The sequence below is a fragment of the Spermophilus citellus genome, assembly GCF_964194105.1.
Source record: "Spermophilus citellus genome assembly, chromosome: 13".
NCBI classification, from domain to species: Eukaryota; Metazoa; Chordata; class Mammalia; order Rodentia; family Sciuridae; genus Spermophilus; species Spermophilus citellus.
Window position 1 is genome coordinate 80931429 of NC_138193.1, and position 21698 is coordinate 80953126.

General features: G+C 34.1%; 1 protein-coding gene across 3 annotated transcripts in view; it reads right to left on the reverse strand.

The window, feature by feature from the left end:
* Positions 1 to 1066: 1066 nt before the first annotated feature.
* Positions 1067 to 21698, reverse strand: part of DYNC2LI1 (dynein cytoplasmic 2 light intermediate chain 1) — a 29257-nt gene continuing 8625 nt past the window's right edge. For 2 of the 3 annotated variants that reach the window (XM_081264068.1, XM_081264067.1), the window contains exons 4-13: positions 21221 to 21290; positions 18537 to 18625; positions 14504 to 14690; positions 13344 to 13412; positions 12684 to 12761; positions 10052 to 10128; positions 9418 to 9488; positions 6559 to 6656; positions 5832 to 5924; positions 1067 to 1351 (exon numbers count right to left, since the gene is read on the reverse strand). In XM_081264068.1, the coding sequence (XP_081120194.1) occupies positions 1289 to 1351; positions 5832 to 5924; positions 6559 to 6656; positions 9418 to 9488; positions 10052 to 10128; positions 12684 to 12761; positions 13344 to 13412; positions 14504 to 14690; positions 18537 to 18625; positions 21221 to 21290 (895 nt within the window). In that variant the 3' untranslated portion in view covers positions 1067 to 1288. Of the gene's footprint in view, positions 1352 to 4749; positions 4937 to 5831; positions 5925 to 6558; positions 6657 to 9417; positions 9489 to 10051; positions 10129 to 12683; positions 12762 to 13343; positions 13413 to 14503; positions 14691 to 18536; positions 18626 to 21220; positions 21291 to 21698 lie in introns of all 3 variants that reach the window. The other variant, XR_014018450.1, reaches the window with a different exon arrangement.

Here is a 21698-nt window from a genome sequence, read left to right on the forward strand (position 1 = left end):
GGAGCTCTTTCTCAACTGCAAACAGGCAGGGAATCTAACTGTTCTTAAGACTGAGATTCTTTGGGCTGGGATTGTGGCTCAGTGGTAGAGTGCTTGCCTCAAGCGTGTGAGGCGCTGGGTTCCGATTCTCAGCACCGCATATTAATAAACAAAGTAAAGTCCATTGACAACTAAAAAAATATTTTAAAAAGACTGAGATTCCTTGAATAGGACATTACTTTCCTATGTTCATATATGATTACATGACCAACGTAATTCTGCATCATGTACAACCAGAAGAATGGGAAGTTGTACTCCATATATGTATAATATATGTCAAAATATATTCTACTGTTATGTATTAACTAAAAAAAGACAAAAAACAAAAAACTGAGATTCTTTAGAAACATGCTAAAAATCCTTTTCTTAAGAGTGTCAGAACTATGTGTGCTGCAAATAGTTTGTGAAGTCCTATTGGTTGGCAGTAATCAGATATCTACTCAGATGCCACTGGTCAGCCTGAGTGTTCTTGGAGCTGGTAAATGTGCTTTTTTGAAGGTGGATGCAGGGCACATTAGAGTCAATGTATTTTGTATGTGGAAATGGAACAATAAGAATAACTTTCCTGATTAATGATAGCAAATATTCTTAAAATTAAAGTTGGCTAGCAAGCACACAGATCCACAGAACTGGGAAGGCTTCTTATACTACCTTGGACATGATCCTGGTTATACCCAACAAATGAAGTTTTGGTTTACTTATTGATAGGTTATCTCCCCTAAATTTGCCTGTTCTGCAAAAAGTGATATTTAAATAAATGAGTCAGTCTCACAGAGGAATGCTGATTTAAAATGTTCCATTCCAGACAATTGATTCAGGATCTCTTGATGTGAGGACCCAGGAGTGTCCATTTTAAATAGTTCTTCACTCTTGAGGGTAAAACCAGCTACAGCTGAATATACCACGTATCCAACATGGGCACTTGAACTTATTTTTAAGACCAAATACTTTTGCTTTCCTAAAATCATAAGCAGATATATATACATGCTTACTTAGGTCTATACTACTTACACGTTAGAGGTAGATAATAAAAGATTCTTTTATTTTTCAAAAATATATTATATGTAGTCACACAATTTCTTCCCCTTTGAAAATATTTTAGAATATCCAGAGAGTTACAAGAGAACAAGAAATTCAGCTTTCTTCTAACAAATTACACATCTTAACTTTTGTCACATATTGACACAATATTTAATAATCTTACTTGGATTTGGGAAAGAAGAAATAAATACACAATAGTTGAATTAAGTCAAGAATCAAGATCAATTTGTTTCCAAGACTTTGAAGAGCTTCTCTTGTATTTCTCCAGTTCCTAAAACAAAAATGTATTATTTAAGAAAAATCAATTTTATAAATTCAAGTAGACATATTAAAGCTGCCTTAGCATTTTTAGATATAACAATGTGTTCTTTCTCAAAGCTTATTGATAATTATTTTATAAGTGATTGTACTAAAGATTAATTTTCTAGAAATAGTCTTCAGAGTTTCTATGTAATCTAAACAGAAATGAATTTATTAAAGTTTCATACAAAATTATTATGTCAATTATCATACAAATTGTCTTTTAACTAATAAAATGTAGCATCTGTTATACTTTAAATATTGATCTCATTTTAATTTGCTGTTCAAAGCTGAAGTTGAAGTTAGCAAAATATCAACATTTAAGATGTATATAATCTTTGAACCAGTGATTCTACTTTTAGAAATTTATCATACAGAATTATAGAGAGGTATACAAGGATATAAATGGAAGAATGCTCAATGATTATATATATATATATATATATATATATATATATATATATATATATATATATATATTTTTTTTTAAATTTAAATTTAAATTTTTTTGGTACTGGGGGTTGAACCCAGGAGCACTCAACCACTAGGCCACATCCCCAGCCCTTTTTATATCTTTTTTAGGGGCAGGGTCTCACTAAGTTTCTTAGAGCCTTGCTATGCTTCTAAGGCTGGCTTTGAACTCACAATCCTCCTGCCTCAGCCTCCCAAGATGCTGGGAGTGTGTGTCTCATTGCTTATATATCTCAGCACACCACTGGAAACAATTTAGATGTCTCCCAGTAAAGAAGGATTAAATACCTCAAGTGTTCATTCACACATGGCTTCCTAAGCAGCCAGCAAAAACAATGGTGGACATATGTCACCTGATAACAGCAAATAGCTAGGGGGAAGGCAGGATACTTCCATGTGCTATCTCGTATGTATGTATGTATGTATGTATGTATGTATGTATGTATGTATTTAGTTAGTTTGTTTGTTTTTGTATTGAGAATTGAACCAGAGGTGATATACCATAAACTAAGCTTCATCCTTAGTACTTTTTATTTTTTATTTTGAGATAGGGTCTCACTAAGTTGCTGAAGGCCTTGCTTAGCTGCTGAGGCTGGTCTCAAACTTGCAATCTTCCTGCCTCAGCCTCCTGAGTTGCTGGGATTACAGACTGCACCACTGTGCCTGCCCCCCGACTCTTTTTTAACTTAAACAAAAATATAGAAAAGGGATAGAAAGGTTCAGCAAATGCTTTCCATATTCATATCCCCTAAAATCAAGAATGCTTTAAAACTAGAGGGATTTTAAAAACTAAAAAATACTGGAGTGTTTTCTTGTGCCCATGTGAAATGTGGCAAAAGACAGACCTCAGAGATAGAATCAGGAGAGACCCTTAGACTGCAGAAAAAATAAAAGGGGTTTTCCTACAATCTGACCTGTGAGAACTGGTTTCACAGGTCAGGAGGATCTCCATGCATCTGTAGGGACAAGGAGCAAGACAGATTCTGGACAGCAATCATAAAAGAAATACTTTATTACAGAGACTTACAATAATGAGATATTAAGGAACACCGCAGCGGGACGCCTCCTCTCCACTGGCAGATTATTTGGGGATAGGATATGGATACATCTTTTTTTATCTAATGATTCAATAGGACTTGGGGCTTTTTTGGAGGCTTGAGTGTTGGAGAAACTGAATGGAAGTCATGAATGTGCCTCTCTATCCTAGAAATTGTACAGTCAAATTTCACTGCAAAAACTTAGAGTCCATGAAAATAATTTTGTTATATTTCTGATAATTATTTAGATCATTTATAATAGGGCATAGGTACGAGGGAGTGTCAAGAGGAGGATAATATCTGGTCTCCTGCAGGCTAGGGCCAGTCCTCACTCATGGGTCATTTCATTATATTTTAATGAAATACGGCACCATCCTCATCCCAAGAAGAAAAAGAATCAGAAGCAACTCTTTGGATTAAAGGTACGCAGGCACACAGACTAGACTGATTTATAGGTATCTTCAAAGCCAGGATACACTTTTATGTAATTCTGGAACACCATGGGTATTTAAAATTTAGAAGTAGGTAAATCATTTTTTTCCTTTTAAATGAATCTCATTGTTCTGAATGTCAAATCAAATAAAATCTAAAGCGTATAATGCTACTTTCACTGAAAAACTTTATGTAGCAATAATCATATTAAAAGACCAAAGGAAATATGAAGAAAGAGCAATGGACAACTGGCTAGACTTTCACCAAATGTGGACGATTTCTTCTATAGGCTGTATCAATAAAACTAGCAGTGACTCCATACTGCCTACATAAAAATGAAAGTGTATATTTAAATGTTTAGAGGGAAATCGATAGGAATCTTCCAAAATTAATCTTTAGAGAATTGTCTTAAGTCAGCTGTATATCAGCACACAATTGGAATCAACTTATGGTCCTGTAAGTCCTTTGAAAGCACATGAAATAGTATTAAAATTTAAAATTCTGGACATCAGAATGTCAAATTTTAGATATCAATTAAATAATGAAAGCATTAAATAGTAATCATTATAGTATTTTTAAAACAAATGCATAAATTTATTAAGGAATGTAAATCCTGTGTGCAAGATGAAATCAATTCATCTGCCAAAACAAGAATGAAATTGGCTAAGAGGCAAAATTATTATTACTTTTCAGGTTGGCTTAAAAAAATCTAGCTAATGTATATTTTTTAAGTAGATTATAACAATTATTGATCTAATAGCAGTGAGGTACCAGAGTCAAGTGAAGAATGATACCCGCATAGCCGGGTTGTCTATCAGTTCCCTTAGGGAAGATAGCTTTCAACGTGAACACTCACAATGCTCAGAAGTAACCTCGTCCTTGAATAATACCTACGCAGGTTAACAAAATAAATGTGGTCACTATGCAATATAAAGAGATACTCATCAATAATGGAAGTTAATCATTGACTCCTAAATATTAATCCAGGGTTGACTTCCAACAGATCTCTACAGCCAGGGTACATATATAAGGGTAATAACAAGGGTTATAACAGGGTACATAACAAGGGTTATGTGAGGTCATTTTACAGTCTCTCCAAATGCTTCTCACCTTGCTATAGCTACAAAACCTTCTAAATAGTCATGACATCATTTTCAAAAGTCTTCCAGACTACTTTTAAATTAAGTTTTTGCTTACTTTTCTATGACTCCTTATGGTGAAAATAGAGTGCTACGAAAAATACCCAGGTCACAGCTCCCAGCAGACAGCTGCCTTCAAGTTACCTTTGCAACAGTGTCACTGCCTGAGTCACACAGGCTGTCAGGGCTTTCAATTTAGAGTGCTTGCTGACTCTGCAGTGTCTTATTTTATCAAACTAAGGGGAGATCTGAGAAAAGTCTAAATGTATTATTTAGTCTTGGTAACTTACCAACTCTTGTTTTCTTACATCAGACTTGTATATTACAATGGGACTATGTAAATGGATGGCGTTGGAGAAGATGATGCTCAGTGAAGTTAGCCAATCCCAAAAAACAAATGCTGAATGTTTTCTCTGATATAAGGAGGCTGACTCATAGTGGGGTAGGGATGGGGAGCATGGGAGGATTAGATGAATTCTAGATAGGGCAGAGGTGTGGGAGGAAAAGGGAAGGGGCAGGGGATTAGCAAGGGCAGTGAATGTGATGGACATCATTATCCAAAGTACATGTATGAAGACTTGAATTGGTGTCAATATACTTTATATATATAAACAGAGACATGAAAAATTGTGGTATATATGTGTAATAAGAATTTTAATGAAAAAGAAAAGAAAAAAAACTCAAAGTACATGTATAAAGGCAAAAATAAAATTTAAAAAAATGGGACTATGAAGGGCTGGGGCTGGGGCTCAGTGGTAGAGCGCATGCCTAGCATGTGTGAGGCACTAGGTTCAATTCTCAACACCATATATAAATAAATGAGTAAAATAAAGGTCCATCACCAAGTAAAAAAATTTTTTAAAAAACCGGACTATGTAGGCATATATGGAATGGCAGCCTCTAAATTTAAGCATAGATACTATGTTCTGTCAGGTATGTTTATGTGCTTTCAGACTAAAGTCCTTAACTGGACAAGATAATTTTTCTAGTACTAGCAAAGTATAGGTATGTCTGAATGTCCTAATGAAAAACAAAACCTTTCAGATAATCACATGAGAAAGAATATTATGAAAGTTTTTCAGCAACCAGGTAAGAATCACTACCCATTTTTAACATTAAAAAAATCAGAAAACTGAAAAAAGATACATGAACATTAAGTCATCTCTGGGTGGTGGAATGACAGGTGATTTTTAAACTACTTCTTTATGCATATCAGGATTTTTCCTACAGTGCAATATAATATTTAAATAATATTGAAAGTAAAAAAAGATGACAGGTAAATACACTGAAAAAAAATAAGGAATTCCCAAGGCATTCCAGATTCTGTAATAAAATGAAAGGAAATTAAGTAAATCTTTAGGATAATAAATACCTGATCCTTCTGGATTCTCATCTCATCAACTTCACTTTCAGCATACTGAGGATCTCGTGCTGGGTCCTTGATATCTTTTAGTGTGTGGATACTCTGAAATTACAATTCTCCAAATCATTTCACACCCATGACTCCTTAATGGCTACCATCTAACAAACCAAGCTCCAACCCTCATCCCGACATTGAAGCCATTCTAAGTCAAGTTTTCATCATCATTTGAGGCCCATTTGAAAGTCCTGCAGGTTGTCTTGTCTCTTTCCCCTTTTAGATGCTGTTGTTCTCTGCTCTAACAGCTAAAGATCTCTGTTTGAAAACAGAGAAGATCCCATGTCTGACTCATATTTCAACCTCCACAGAGCCTTATTTACAATAGATTTTTTTAAAATAAATGTTCACTGGGGCTGGGGATGTGGCTCAAGCGGTAGCGCGCTCGCCTGGCATGCGTGTGGCCCGGGTTCGATCCTCAGCACCACATACCAACGAAGATGTTGTGTCCGCCGAGAACTAAAAAATAAATATTAAAAATTCTCTCTCTCTCTCTCTCTCTTTCCTCTCTCACTCTCTCTTTAAAAAAAAAATAAATAAAATAAAATAAATGTTCACTCAATTTTTTAGCATGAGAGATAAAAACAAAGTTACCATAGTAAGTTATAGGAAATAGTAATATTTCCTGTAACTGTTGAATAGTGCTAAAAATTCTTGCTTTAAAAAAATTAGAAATAAATACCTTTGGTGGAAAGAGCTTTTCATACACCTTTTTCCACAATTCCATTGGTGAATGGGCATGAAGCTTTCCAATGTCATTATCAGAAACAGGAGGAGACCCTGAAATTGAAAACTTTACTCCAAATGACTGCATCTTATAAAAATATAAATTTTAGATCACTCATTTCCCAACTCTCTAATATAGTCATCAATAAAATTTACTCCTACCCAGTCCAACAAGCCACTGGAAGATTCTACTATAAGAAGAGGAGGTGAGAAGTGATGAGTAAGCTGCAGTTTTCATTTTCTACACTCCCTATACCCATACCCAAATATACCAAATCTTTCTCCTTCCTTCCTTCCTTCCTTCCTTCCTTCCTTCCTTCCTTCCTTCCTTCCTTCCTCCCTCCCTCCCTCCCTCCCTTCCTTCCTTCCTTCCTTCCTCCCCCCTCTCTCTTTCTTTCTTGTAAAACAGTTTTTTCCATGTCATATCCACATATATGTGAATAACTCTGGAAATATATAACAAACTTGATCCTTATGTATTATATATACTATTTTAGCTTTATTATGAGGAGAATGCATTTATATATTGCTTGTATAATTTCATTTGAAAAATTATAAAATTTGCTGCTATGTCCTAGCAATTTTCTATCTATAACCTGAGTTTTTAAAATTCTATGTCTTCATCATTATGTTTACCAAAACTGTTGATCTTCTAAGACCTCCTTACCACTTTGGTAGGATATATTGATCTTATTCAGCTTTTCCAGATTTTACTTGTACTCTTCTCTCTGTGTGTATATGTGTGTGTTTATTAAGTTCTACACTATTTTATCATCAGGTCCACAGTTCAGACACTGAATATTTCTACTACCTCAAGGAACCCTGTGTCATAATTTTATAGGCATGCTCAACTCTTTCCCAAGCCCTCCCCTGACTTTTCCACCAACAGTCCTTTTTCTACCCTAGGACAACTACCAATCTAACCACTAAAACTTTTTCATTTCAAAAATTTTGTAGAATTGTAACATTGTATATAAGCCTCCCTGATAGGCTTTTTCTAATTTAGTATGATTCCCTGGAGATTCATCCAGGTTGTATGTATCAACAGTTTGTTCTTTTTTTTTTTTTTTTTAATAGTGGAGTACTATTCTATGATACAGATGCAACTTGTTGTGTTTAGCCAGTCACTTACTGAAGAACTTCTGGGTTAATTCTAGTTTGGGGTTAGTTTTACAGATAGAGCTGCTAGGAACACATACATTTTTTCATGAACATAACTCTGGGAAAAATGTCCACTAGTGCAATTTCTGAACCTTATGGTATATATTTGCTTAATTTTTGAAGTTTTCAGAGGGCCTACTATTTTATATTTCTACCTGCTTTGTGTGAACGATCAGTTTTTGGTATTCTCACCAGTATTTGGTAGTATCATTATTTTTAATTTTAGCAGTTTTGGTAAGTGGTTTCAATTTGTATTTTCCCAACTAGTGATATTAAACACCTTTTTATGTCCTCTTCAGTGAAATGTCTGCATATGTCTTTTGCCCCTCATCTCCTCTTTTGTTCTTTTTTGGTACTGGGGATTGAACCCAGAGGTGCTTTACCACTGAGCCCCATCGCTATCCCTTTCTAATTTTTTAAATTTTGAGACAGTTGCTGAGGCTAGTCTCAAACTTGTGATCCTCCTGTGTGCCACCATGTCTGGTTTTCTTTACTCATTTTCTACTTGGATTTTTAAAAACTGAGTTCTTTATATCAAAAATAGTCAAAATAGTAGTCCTTTGGCAGATAAGTGGTTCAAAAATATTTTCTCCAAGATTGTAGCATGTCTTTCCATCTCTTCCATGGCCTTTCATTGAGTAAGAGTTTTTAGTCTGATGAGGTCTAAGCTCCTTGGTTAAAAACTTCGATAATTATCAACCCTTTTCAGATCTCCAATGTTTACATGGGCAAAAGAATTTCATCAACTGTCTAGATAGCAGCATTATCTACTGTCAATACACACAGTGATCCTTAGTACTACTAAAATTGGCATTAATTATAATTATAAAAATCAGTCTCCATGACTGCTTGTAGGGCAAAACCACCTTTATTCCTTTCATTCCAATTCAGTCTATAATCTCATTACAAAGATCTCTACATTTGAAGTCAAGTCATCCCCACTTGTACAGGTCATGGAAGATGGGAATTATAAGAGAGAACTAGTGTCCATTAGTATGTTAAAATCAAACCATGCCACCTCCAAAGTATAAAGAATTGCAAGGCTCAAAGATTTTCGGAGAAAACAGCTTTTGTTTAAAGATAAGGGGCTTGATATATAAACTCTTCAAGTTCGTTTTTTTGTAAAAGACTATGGAATCTCTGAGTTTAGGAAATATGGCTTTTAGATAAGGCAACCTATTTTTATGATGAAAAATTAAGACACAACTAATTGGTACAATCCCTTCAATCTCTTATTTGCTCATTACTTAGAACATGTAGCTTTGAATTTCCTGGCCATCCTATACTTATGGTTTTTTTCTAAACTCAAGAGGCTAAAATGTAAAAGATGAGGATATCACTTAGGGGAAAAAAAAGTGTGTGTGTTTGTGTGTGTGTGTGTGTTTCTTTGTTTCTTTTCTTTTCCTTTTTTTTTTTTTGAATGGAATAAAGATTAGAAATCAGCCTCGTATATGGTGACATTCCTTCTACCACAAATATGTCAATGTGCTACATGGTGCATCAACATTGTGTTTACAGAATGAATACATACAAAATAACCATAATGATAATGAAACCAGACATGGCGGTACATTGGAGATGAAGTACACATGGTGTAGGATAAAATCAATAAGTAATTAAAAAAAGATTGAATAATCTTAATAAGTTCACCAACCTATTTGACATAAAGAATCCAATCCTGCTGTGATAAACAGTGGTTTATTCTGATCCACACATATTGATTTACTACAGAGAGAAGAAAAGATTCTAATTTAGTTTAGCAATCAAATATACTGCCACACTCTACTGTAAACATTACAGTCAAGTTTTATATCTAGTCACTGATGAAAGAGAGCATTGCCCAAATGAACAAGTAAGTATCAAATTAATAAATTTCAAAAATTAAAGTATAGCATGAATAAAACTTTTAAAGGGAAAGAAATGACAGACCCATTACCACCTAAATCAAAACCAAGAGAAATGGCAAAGCTAAGAAAGAAACATACTAAAAGTTTCAATTCTATTTCAAGTTAATGTAAGAGTAATAACAAAGGGAGGGCTACTAAATTAGGGGGAAAGAGAACAAAAAGTGTAATAGTATCAACTTATTCTAGTTTCAAACAAATATTTAGTTGTACAATTTGAGAAACAGTTAAGCAACGTAAGAAGCAGGAAATGATATGAAATTGTCCCTTTAAGAGCTGTTATTCAGGGAATTTGCCAGTCAAGGAAAAAAAAGAGAGAATAATAATCAGATATGGCAATAATACCAAATAAAACAAGAAATATAAGAAACACCTTAACAGTACCTTTTATCAATGCCAAATGCCAACTGGTTGATAACTCCACGTATTTTTAGTAATAGAGCTTCTGATTTACTGGTAAACTTAAAAAAAAATCCAGAAGAATAAATTATAGGCTCTGCCTTTCAATCACAAAAACAGATAAAATAAATAAACCTTTGAAGAAGTACAGAAATAATTATTGGCCCAACAAACATATACGACTGGGCAAAACAAAATTTGAATAAAGAAATCTTGATCACTTTAACTCATTCTTCAAACTTCATGAGTACATGGTGTGGAAAGGACTTGTGTTAATTCACTAATCATTTTAGCTACTCAAATGGATCACTATTATTGTCAAAGACTTTTTAAAATGTACGTCTGTATGTGTGCACATACTCTTATTATGATCTAGAAGAAAAATTACCAACATGCATTTGTATTGGTTAGAAAACAAGAGGTATATATAAAAAATAACTTTCACATAGAAGGGCATATTGCCACCTTCAAAACAGTCACCATGGGAGCTGCAGACTGGTCCAATGACACTGAAGCTCACTAAAATGATTTTTTAAACTTCTCTTCTGAATTGCCTTTGGAGCCTGAAAAATAAACTACTAAATATTCTCATTGGTGTCAAGTTTTATATCTAGTCACTGATAAGAGAGAGCATTGCCCAAATGAACAAGTAAGTATATAACCTGGTATATAACCAGGATAACTACACCAGAACATTTTTGGAGGATTAAAGGAGATAGATACTATTAATAATTAAGCTCTCGCATGAGTGAAAATCAGGACATATGTTTACCTTACAAATCTTTTCATTTTAAAAGATACCAAGTCATTCAGAATGTCATTCTGGCCAAACCAGAATGACTAAGATGCAGAGAAGTGGAAAACAACCTTAAAGTGGAAACAACCTAAAACTGCAATGAAATATAATTATGAAACAAAGACATCAATTTTCTAGTTTTTACTAGTAATTCTATAAGATAACCTTCGTTCTGGAATAAGAATAAGGCTCCCAAGGAAAGTATTACAAATGTATAAGATTTGATATATTTATTTAAAAGAAAGCTCTGGAATAATTTTAATGCTTCTAATAAGTGTTTAAAACTATTGGGGCTGGGGTTGCAGCTCAGTGGTGGAGTGCTTGCCTAGTACATGTGAGGCACTGGGTTCAACCCTCAGCACCACATAAAAATAAATAAAATAAATGTATTGTTTCCATCTACAACTAAAAATATTTAAAAATATATATAAAGAGAAAACTTTAATTGAATCATTAAGTTTAATTGGAATATATTTATTTTTATTATGTTATAATCAATACAATACTAATTACATTATTTATTCTATGGGAGAGGAATAAACTCAACCACAAATATGTTTCATAGAGATTAGGATTTGGAGAACATTAAAAGTTTAACCCAACTCCTTCAGCTGCTAAATCAATCACTTTATCTAAAACAGCCTCATTATTTCCCAAAGCAATTCATTTCATTTTTAGATAATGGAAGTATTAGAAAGTTCTATCATATTTTGAGTAAATTGTCTATACTGATTTTTTTTCTAAATAGTAATAAACATTTCCAAATTAATCTGTCAATTAAGATATAAGCAAATACTGTTCAACTTAATAAATAAGCAAATACAATTCAAATAAATACTGTTCAAACATTAGGTGATTTTAAGAAAACATCTAATAAAACATATTTGGAATGTTCTGAAAAATTAAAATTTAAAGTCTATTGTGTGTGTGTGTGTGTGTATATATATATATATATATATATATATATATATATAAAATATAATAAAATATATATTCTCAGTCATAACAATCTAGCCATGAAAGCAAAGGGCTAGACCCTGGTATCTAAGTTGCTCTGAAAACTTTGATTTGAAGGGAAGAGAGATATGTTAGGCAAGTGCTCTGCCATCAAGCCACATCCCCAACTAGACCTTTTCTTTAAAAGATTTCCAGCAAAATTTGATTGTGCCATGGAAGATAATGATAACAGTTATTACAACAACCAATACTTATTGAGTAATACTTTGTTCCAGGCCTTGTGCTAGATATTGCATGTGTATTCCCTCTGTTAATACTCACAAGAATTCTATGAAAAAGGTACATTTTTATCCATTTTACCCCAGAGGAAAGTGAGGCTTAAGTGAAATTAAGTGACTTACCTAAAAGCACATGACTAGTAAATGGTCACCCTGAGATTTGAACCCAGGTAACATTAGATGATTTCAGAGTTCATGTTTTTAACTTCTACAACAAACAGCACTTTTTTTTTAACTCAAAAAATAACATTGCTAAATTTTTTTTAAAGGGCATAGAGATTCTAATTCTTAATGAAAACTAAAAATGAATAAACACACAGCCAATTTATCTCTTAAAACTTATTGGGATTTATGGCTATAAGCAATTTAGAATTTTTGCTTCAAACAGAGGGGAGGCCATACAGCTGAGTGTGTTCTCACACTACTCAACACTCTGTATGTAGAGGTCTTTGGCAGTAGCAACAGGAAGGGAGGGGATGAAGTATCTTAGGCAAAGTGTTTATTGTTCATAGCTGTGCATCAAAGTGCTAATTTTTCCAAATTGGATACACACCATTCAAGCCCAAAGGGTAGGAAATATACAAACCATTAATGATGCTCCATAATAATGTGCAACAAATCGAAGTGTCTTGCATATTACTTTTCTTTTCTCAGAGTCAAAATCCTATAAAAATCATTTAGTAAAAAGGAAAAAAAACAAGTTGAGAGAACTAAATATCTGTAACAGGAAGAGCAAATTATTAAATCAGAGATAGATTCTTTCTTTCTTTTTTTTAAAAAATCCACCCTGAGGGGTAGGATTCCTCACCTTGATATTTGTTTCTATCAGCTGCAGCCTTCTAGAGCTACAGTTATCAGATCTTTTCTTTGTTTAAACACTTAGCTCAATAGAATTCAGATATAAGCACACATTTTATAGTGCAGAATACCCTAAGGATTCTCTGACAAGCACAGATAAGAAGAAGCTAATTTTCTACTTCCTTTAATTTAAAAGTTGGAAAGTAGTCCTATCCCTCAGTGGGTTGAAGACTCATTTTTTAAAATCTTTCGTGTCCCCATTCTAGCCACTATATTTATTTTCTCTGTTCTAACTACATTTTCTTTTCCAAAATCTTTAAGATGTATGACTCCTTAAACTACCCCTCCCAGAGCTATTTTTTTTATTTCATCATTATTTTTCCCTCTCCCCCATTAAGCAAGCACAGCTCTGAGTGTACAACAAACAGTTGGAATTGGGAGAGATTACCTGAAAAATATCATATTTACTTCCAATTATGACCAGAGGTATTGGAAATGGGTCAATTAATTCACGATCCTGTTAATAAATGCATTTGATTAATTCATTATAAATATTACTTGCTATGTGCTCAGAAATTTCTATTGACTTCCAAAAGAATAACATTTTCAGTTTCTTCATAGATGTTCATTTTGCTTGCTATAGAATCTGTTCCAATATTATCTTCACTTACTAAGCTGTATTTCTTAAGAATTAAATGAGAAACAGCAATTCCCTTAAGTACTATGATATTTATTCTTTTGCATGTTCTGCCCTTTTAAAATTTTTTATTTATTTATTTTTTAGTTGTAGTTGAACACAATACCTTTATTTTATTTATTCATTTTTATGTGGTGCTGAGGATGGAACCCAGGGCTTTGCACATGCTGGGTGAGCACTCTACTGCTGAGCAACAACCTCAGCCCCTGCATGTTCTGCCCTTTTGTTTTCTTATGCAACACATCACCTTTAGGAATTTTTTTTTTCTATTTTGTATTGACTGTTGCAATAGCGTTTATACTGCAAGGATTTGTTTTGTTCCAATACTGTCTGTGTAAGACACAGCCTTATAAACTCTGAGCAATAGAAAATGCTGCTTCTAGTTTTCTAGATGATGATACTTAGAATTGTATTTGGAGAATCCGTATTACCATCATAGCAACTTTGTGATTAAATTAGTTGTCAGATGATCAAAAGATACTGAATATGTGACAGACACTAAATAAATGTATAGAGTGATGATGAAAACTGTTGTAACTCTACTTCTTGCTTAAATTGAAAGCTTCACCTAGTCTTTGCCAGGTGACTTTTGCACAGTCTGTTTTTTATCTTCACTTTACAGAGATTATAAAATCAATATCAAACTACTACTTTAAAACTCTATTTCTTTTGACTGGTGTAATGTGCCATAACAATCACAGAAGATGTCTAACAAGAAGACATAAGAAATCTTCTTCCTTGTTTTGCTCTAACTGAGGTTTTATTAAATTGCTATAATTTTCCAGTGAACAAGTTCATTTACATCAAATGAATTTCAAGTCATGCATAAAAATCTAAAGAAGTTGTTTGTGATGCTATCTTCACTATGTTATGGGGCTTAGGATTCCAGGAATAAACCCACAGCAACTCACTGGATGGTCCTTTGGCATATTACTCCACATTTTCTGCCTCAATTCAGAAGCTGCTTTAGAATTTGTCTTTCCCAATTTCATTATCACTTTATCAACATGGCTTTTTGTGGCTTTCAGCAGATTTTCCATAGTGGGCCAAAGGTCATTCGGCTTTGAAAGATCCAAAACAAGAACAATAGAAAATGTCCTAAAGAAAGAAAAACATCCTTAAAAAAAAAGACTCAAAATAATGACCAATTGAAATCCTAGTGTACTGAAAATTATATAAGAATAACAATACTATAGCTGAAGAAAAAAATAGCATTATTCTAAGACAAAAAAATATGAGTTTTAGTCTTCTGAATTCTAATGCTTTTCTCTAATGATATTTCAGTGTTAAATTGGTAGTGGCATGAAATACAAATAGAGATGCTGCCAGCAATTGGACCCAACAATGCCACGTTTAGATCAGATTTTACTGTGTGCTCCAAAGAAGGAATGCAAAAACATGACTAAGAGTGGTGAAGAAGAAGGAAATAGATTCATTGATGGGCCTTGCTAGGAAACACCCAATTTATTTAATCTTTTCAACAATCCTTTCTAGAAGACATTATCATGTCCATTTATGGATCTGAAGTCTGAGGCATGAATTCATAGATATAAAATTACATGTCTTCCTGCTATACCATTCTGCCTCTCTGAAAGCACACCTGTGACCACAAGATAGACCACCACCATCACTACATGCATTTGTATTCTATCATGCCCATGAAATATAAATCTAAACTAATCAACCAAAAACAACACACTTAAAAAATGGGCCAATAAGCACCTGAAAAGATATTCAATATCATTAATTATTAGGAAAATGTAAACCCAAACCACAATGAGAATACAGAAACCTCAACATAATAAGTATTGCTGAGGATATAGAAAAACTGGAGCTCTCGTGCATTGCTGGTGGGAATATATAATGGTGTAGCTTATGTGGAAAACAGCAATGGCAGCACCTCAAAAAATTAAACAGAATTAGCATATGATTTAGCAATTCCATCTCAGTATATATATCCAAATACTGGAAGCTAGAATTTGGACAAATATTTGGATACCAATGTTCACAGCAACATCATCCACAATTGTCACATACTAGAAACAACCCAAAGGTCTGTGGTGTAATATGCCATAACAATCACAGCAGATGTCTAACAAGAAGACATAAGAAATCTTCTTCCTTGTTTTGCTCTAACTGAGGTTTTATTAAATTGCTATAATTTTCCAGTGAACAAGTTAAACAAATGGATAAAAAAATGCAGTATATACCTATAATGGTATATTAGTCAATCTTTAATAGGAAGGAATTCTGACACAGGCTATACAATATGAACGAATCATAAAAAGTAGAATGATGCTTGCAGGGATTGGAGGAGGGGAAAATAGGGAGGTATTGTTTAATAGATAGAGAGCTTCAGTTTGGGTTGATGAAAATGTCTAGAGATGGATGGTGGTGATGGCTGCACAACAATGTGAACAAACATAATATGACCAAATTATACACCTAAAATGACTAAAATGTAAATTTTATGTTATGAATATTTTGTCTCATTAAAAACCAAACATACATAAACCTAGGAGTATTTTAGAAAATGCTCATAATAAGTATGCAGGCATATTCTTGATCAATATGGCTAACATTCTTCTAGGAGTCATAGCAAGAAATTATATGTTACTTAGTTATTTTTGCTTAGGTCAAGCAAACCAGTTATTTTGTGTAATTTGTGCAAAACAATAACTATATTCTGTGCAGTTGTTCTAAACTCAGAAAGTAGTCTCTTAGACAACAATTATCAAATTTGTCTATAAAATCACTGTTATTATACTGTCCAGCCAATCATTTTTATGTCAATTTAATAAGCTCACAAACAGTTTTGTGAGATGATAAAATACTATAATAAACACAGTTTTTAGTAGTAAAAAACTAATTTTATTTTCAGGGTTTTAGTATGGTTATATTTGAAAAAAATATTGACTATAGTAACCTTTTTATTGTAGTAAAATGTAACATAAACATATGCTATTTTTTTTTAAATTAAAAATAACTTTGTTTCAAAACAAAGGTAAATGGATTGCTCAATTTTTTCCAAGATTAAAATTCTTGTTTCCACTACTTTGGAAACACTTATGTTACTTTTAACCTATTTCATGACAGATGGCAGCTAAAATTTAAACAACAACAACAAAAACCAGGGAATCAGACCACAGGAAATGTTCTATTATAAATTATCTGAAGTCTGTGGAAATGTTCAATACATTTATAATTATATGAGCAGTTATTTCAAAGATAAACAGTATCTAATAGCATTTGGCAATATATTATTTTCTCAAGTTGCTGGGCTCTGTCCAATAAAAAGAAATCATGTGTCAAACTAATTCCAGTCAAACAATGCTCTGAGATTAGCAACTACATTAAGAGTGAAATGTTTTCTATGAATTCTTTGACCATTAAACAACCCACTTTGGTTCCATGCCTATGATTCCCTTTCCCTCTATTCAATATAATCCTGACCCTTTCTCTCTCCTAAAATGGGTTCCAGCTGCCCTAGAGTTCCAGGGAAAGGAAGGTCGAGATCTCACAAAGTGAGGTTATAAAGAAGCTGTGGAATGACTTCATTTCCTGTAGAACCCAGAATTTCCACAAGCCCATCAGGAAAGGGTCTCAGGTCTAGAGAAGGGGAGGTGATTTAACAAGTTGGGGTCAGAACCAAGCCAACTGACAACACAGGGAAGAGCAGGCCCCTGTGTTTCCATCTTTTCAACCTCTGCCAGGCAAAATGGCAGCTTGGGTTGGTTCAGCCCCTTCTCACCCTCACCATATCTTCTTAGCCACCAGGAACTCTTCTAATTCCCTGGAAGCTCTGCCTAACTCTGTGAAAGAACGACAAATGAAAAACAATGTAGTTAGGAGCTGGGGCTGTGGCTCGGTGGCAGAGTGCTTTCCTAGCATGTGTGAGTCACTGGTTCTATTCTCAGGATCGCATATAAATTTACAAACACTGAAAAGACTGGAAGACATAGCTCACCATGTTAACAGTGGTTATTTTCTATGCAATTCTGGGTTTTCTTACTTTGTATCTTTCAGTATTTCTCTAAGTTTTCTATATATGTATACATTACCTTTGTAATAAGCAACAGAAAGTAAATTATATTTCACTAAAAGAAAAATATCACTGGGCAAATAAAGTCAACGTTATCTGTATCCAGCTGCTCTGGAAAAACAATTGTCCTGTTAATAAAAAATAATTCCATACTCTAAGGCTCTTAATGCCTGAAATGGAACAAATACTTTCCAAGCTCTTTGTATCTGGTCCAGGCAGCAGTAATGGTTTGTGTTAATCTCTGACAAGAATAAGATATTTCAGATTTTAAAAAAATGTGTTTCTCTTGGCTAAGATCAGTTCCCAGGAACATTGTGAGCAATGTCACAATTTTCCACATCTGATTTGGCCAACATGTGGGAGTCATTGTCAGGAAAACACCACCAAGAGTTTTGAGGTTTTCCCCTAGATTCTAGTTCTTTAAGATTAGCAAGCAGAGAAACTTTCTCCTGCAACAGTCTTCCTTTAGATGAAGCTCAACAATGTTAGTCTGCATTACATTCAGGATACACTTATACTACCAGCAGAAGAAAAAGCTTAGTGCTGAGTTAACTCACTTTGAGATGAATAATGAAAAGAATTAAGCTTTAGAAATTTATTTTTGCAAATGAACTCATTGTCCAAGTATTGTTTGACATATTTTTGTTGTTGTTGGTAGCAGGCTTGCAAAATACAGCACCAGTGGGGATGCCAGCCATCTCACTCCAGCGCAGGCCAAGGCCTTGTTTCTTTCAAAACCTCTTTTGGAAGCATTATAGTTCAAGTTCATAAAAACGAAGTAGGCACAAACCTTCAGCAAAACAAAAGTGTCCCTCAAAATCATGACTCACAAAAACCTACTCACATTCATGTTGTGGCCATTCCTGTGTGCTCACAACACTTCTTGGAGCTGGCTTGCTTACCTTAAGGTATCACTTGTGATTGGTATGCTGATTAAGTCCAATAAAGAAGTTCCTCCACCTAGTTCCCAAAAGTGAGCAATATCTTTTGGCTGAAAAAAATGTTTGAATAAAGTTTTTTATTTTTTGAATATTAAGTGCTTCTTATACTTCATTAGCACCTACCAGTATTAATTACAGATACAAAATATTGCAGTCCTCAATCAATCCTTTCTTGACAATCGAAACTCTCTCCTTTCTCTATCCCATCCCTCAAAATGCACCAAAGTTTCTATCCAAAGAACAAAGAGGAGCCGGGTGCAGTGGCACACACCTGTAATCCCAGTGGCTTGGGAGGCTGAGACAGGAGGATCACAAGTTCAAAGCCAGCCTCAGCAACAGCAAGGCACTAAGCCACTCAGTGAGACCCTGTCTCTAAATAAAATACAAAATAGGGCTGGGGATGTGGCTCAGTGGTCAAGTGCCCCTGAGTTCAATCCCTAGTACAAAAAAAAAAAAAAGAAAAATTCAAAGAAGAAAGATGAAACATTAAGAACAAGTTGTCTATGTGTACATAAATGACAATTCTGGTAATACCCTAATAGAAGACCTACTTGCTGCTCTAATTTTGCAAATATCACATGTAATATACACTTAAATTTTAAATAAAATTAACCAGTTGAATATATTTGGTATTCCAGATAGAAATAAAATAGCTGAATAGGAAATACCCTCATTAGGAAGACAGAATCTCACAAAATGAATTACACATACAGATAAGACTTGAGGAAAAGGGACAGACACATGGCTGTCTTGCCTGCAGATGAAGATGACCTGAGCAAAAGCATCAGCAGAGGCTAGACCTGATTTCCAAGGGAATCTGACAAGTGCCACTGATGACAGCAATTATAGATGGTGGGACCAGATGAGGGTTTAGCTTTTCTGCTTTTCATAGGACTCTTAAACTAGCAGGGGATTGACAGGGCTGGGCAACCAAGTAATTTGAAAATAAGACTTTCCACCATATAAGCACCTTCCTAAACTGCTAGCTAGCTAATGGCACCTCTGTTTCTGCCTTGAAGTTGAGGAGTCTTCAGGCCATCAAAACTGTTTAAGGGGCAAAGAACATTTTTTTAGAATTCTTGAGGAATATTAAATCTGAGAAAGACATGAAGTTTTCATAATAAAAACAGAAATGTCCCACACTACTGTACAAGGTTTAGAGGGGGGGAAAAAAGTGAAAAAGAATCCTATGGGTTTTTATGTATCTGCTACCATGAAGAGTAGATGGTCAATAAAGCAAGTTTTAGATGAATATATATTATTTTGCATTTTGATAAATTTTCAATTCATAATCTCTAAAGTTGTCTTACTGTGTTGATATTTGAATCATTAAAGATTGTGGAGAAAATAATTTATCATTGGAAAATCTCCTTCGATGCACAATTTTGATAAAGGGAGTTTTTAGAACTCTTCTCAAAAGTTAAGCTTATGAAAGTGGTTTCAATGTTTCCAATGAAAAGGATGATTATATTTCTAGGCTTATCATTCATGTTAGAATTCATATGAATCACAAAAACCAAGTCTTCCTGCATCTCAATAGATTACTTTCCCTTTTCTTTTTAATTTCAGTTTTAATAGTCAACTTTTATTGGTGAATCCAGGAAGCAATAGCAGACAGTTCTGATTCTTTGTGCTTTGTCTAATGAGCAAATATTTGGACTAGATCCAGTTTTGTTAAGGGAATAGTGGGACCCTGTTCTAGATTTTTCTTCCATAGACCTAACTTTATTTAAGACGTGACCCCTTTTCATGAGAGAACTCCAAAAGAGATTCTACTTAGGAATTTCCCCCCAAACACATATTATTATAAGCTCTCCCTCTATCCTGAATAAGTTTGTAACATTCCTCTGAAGAGACACTTAAAAGAAGTGAAAAATAGCAATACAATCAATTAGGTATTATATAGTACCTACAGTACTGCCAAGTTTTTTTTTGTTTGTTTGTTTGTTTTGTGGTGCTGGGGATTGAACCCAGCATACCAGGTAAGTTTTCTATCATTGAACTACATTCCTCACCCTGTATTTGTTTTTGAATGCTAATAATTTATATTTTTGAAGAGTATATTTCATGAACAATTCACGGGTCATACCCATCATTTAGCATATTTTTATACTCACAATATTATTCTCATTTGAAAAACAGAAAAACTTGCCAGGCATGGAGGAGCACATTTGTAATCCCAGCTCCCCAGGAGGCTGAGGTAGGAGGATCAAAGGTTAGAAGCCAGAATCAGTAATTTGAGACTCTGTCTCAGAGTAAAAAAAGAAAGGGCCAGAAAGTAGCTCAGTGGTAAAGCACCCCTGGATTCAATTCCCCATATGTAGAGAGAGAGAAAAAAAGAAAGGCAAAGAAAGAAAAAGTCACATTGACACATTAATACAAGTAGGCCAAAGAACTGTACAATAAAGTGGCAAAGAAATTTTATTTCAGCATTTTAACACATAACAAATGAGAAGGCTAAAATATTTTCAGTTTGGACCAGCTTCATAAGCAGCTGAAGTGCATTTGAAGTTTAACAGTACATAGCCAGGACACATACAAATAGGTATGTTTACTTATTGTAGATAGAAAAGATAAAACCAAATTGGCATCATTTCTTCCTCCCCACCAATGGCACAGTGATGTCACTTAAAAAAAATACTCACTGTGTTATGTCCTTTTGCTCTTCTTCCATACGTATATTCCAAAGCTAAGGTTGGTTTTGCTGGCTCATCCCTGCATAATGAAGGCAGATGGTATTACCATAATGGATGGCATTAGTTTCTTATGCTATCATTTTACCCAATTCATTTATGGTTCCTCCTAAAAGACTTCATAAGTAGTTACCTTGAATAACACCATTGAGGTAGAAATTAATCAAATTTATATAAGAAATAAAGAAGCCTTTCAAAAATCATCTTAGTGGATTTAAGTGGCAGCTGCAGAGGTGAAAAATGACATCTGAATGTGTGGCAGCCCCTGTTGAGATATGTGGAGTAGGCAATGGGGCTGACAGTGTCAAAGGTCATGTTGGGCACAAGCTCTTCATGTCTAGACCAAGTAGGAAGTACTGCTTTGGTGTGGGGAACAAAGGATCTAATCACTATCAATTTAATGAATATTAACAAATGATTTGGAAAATAT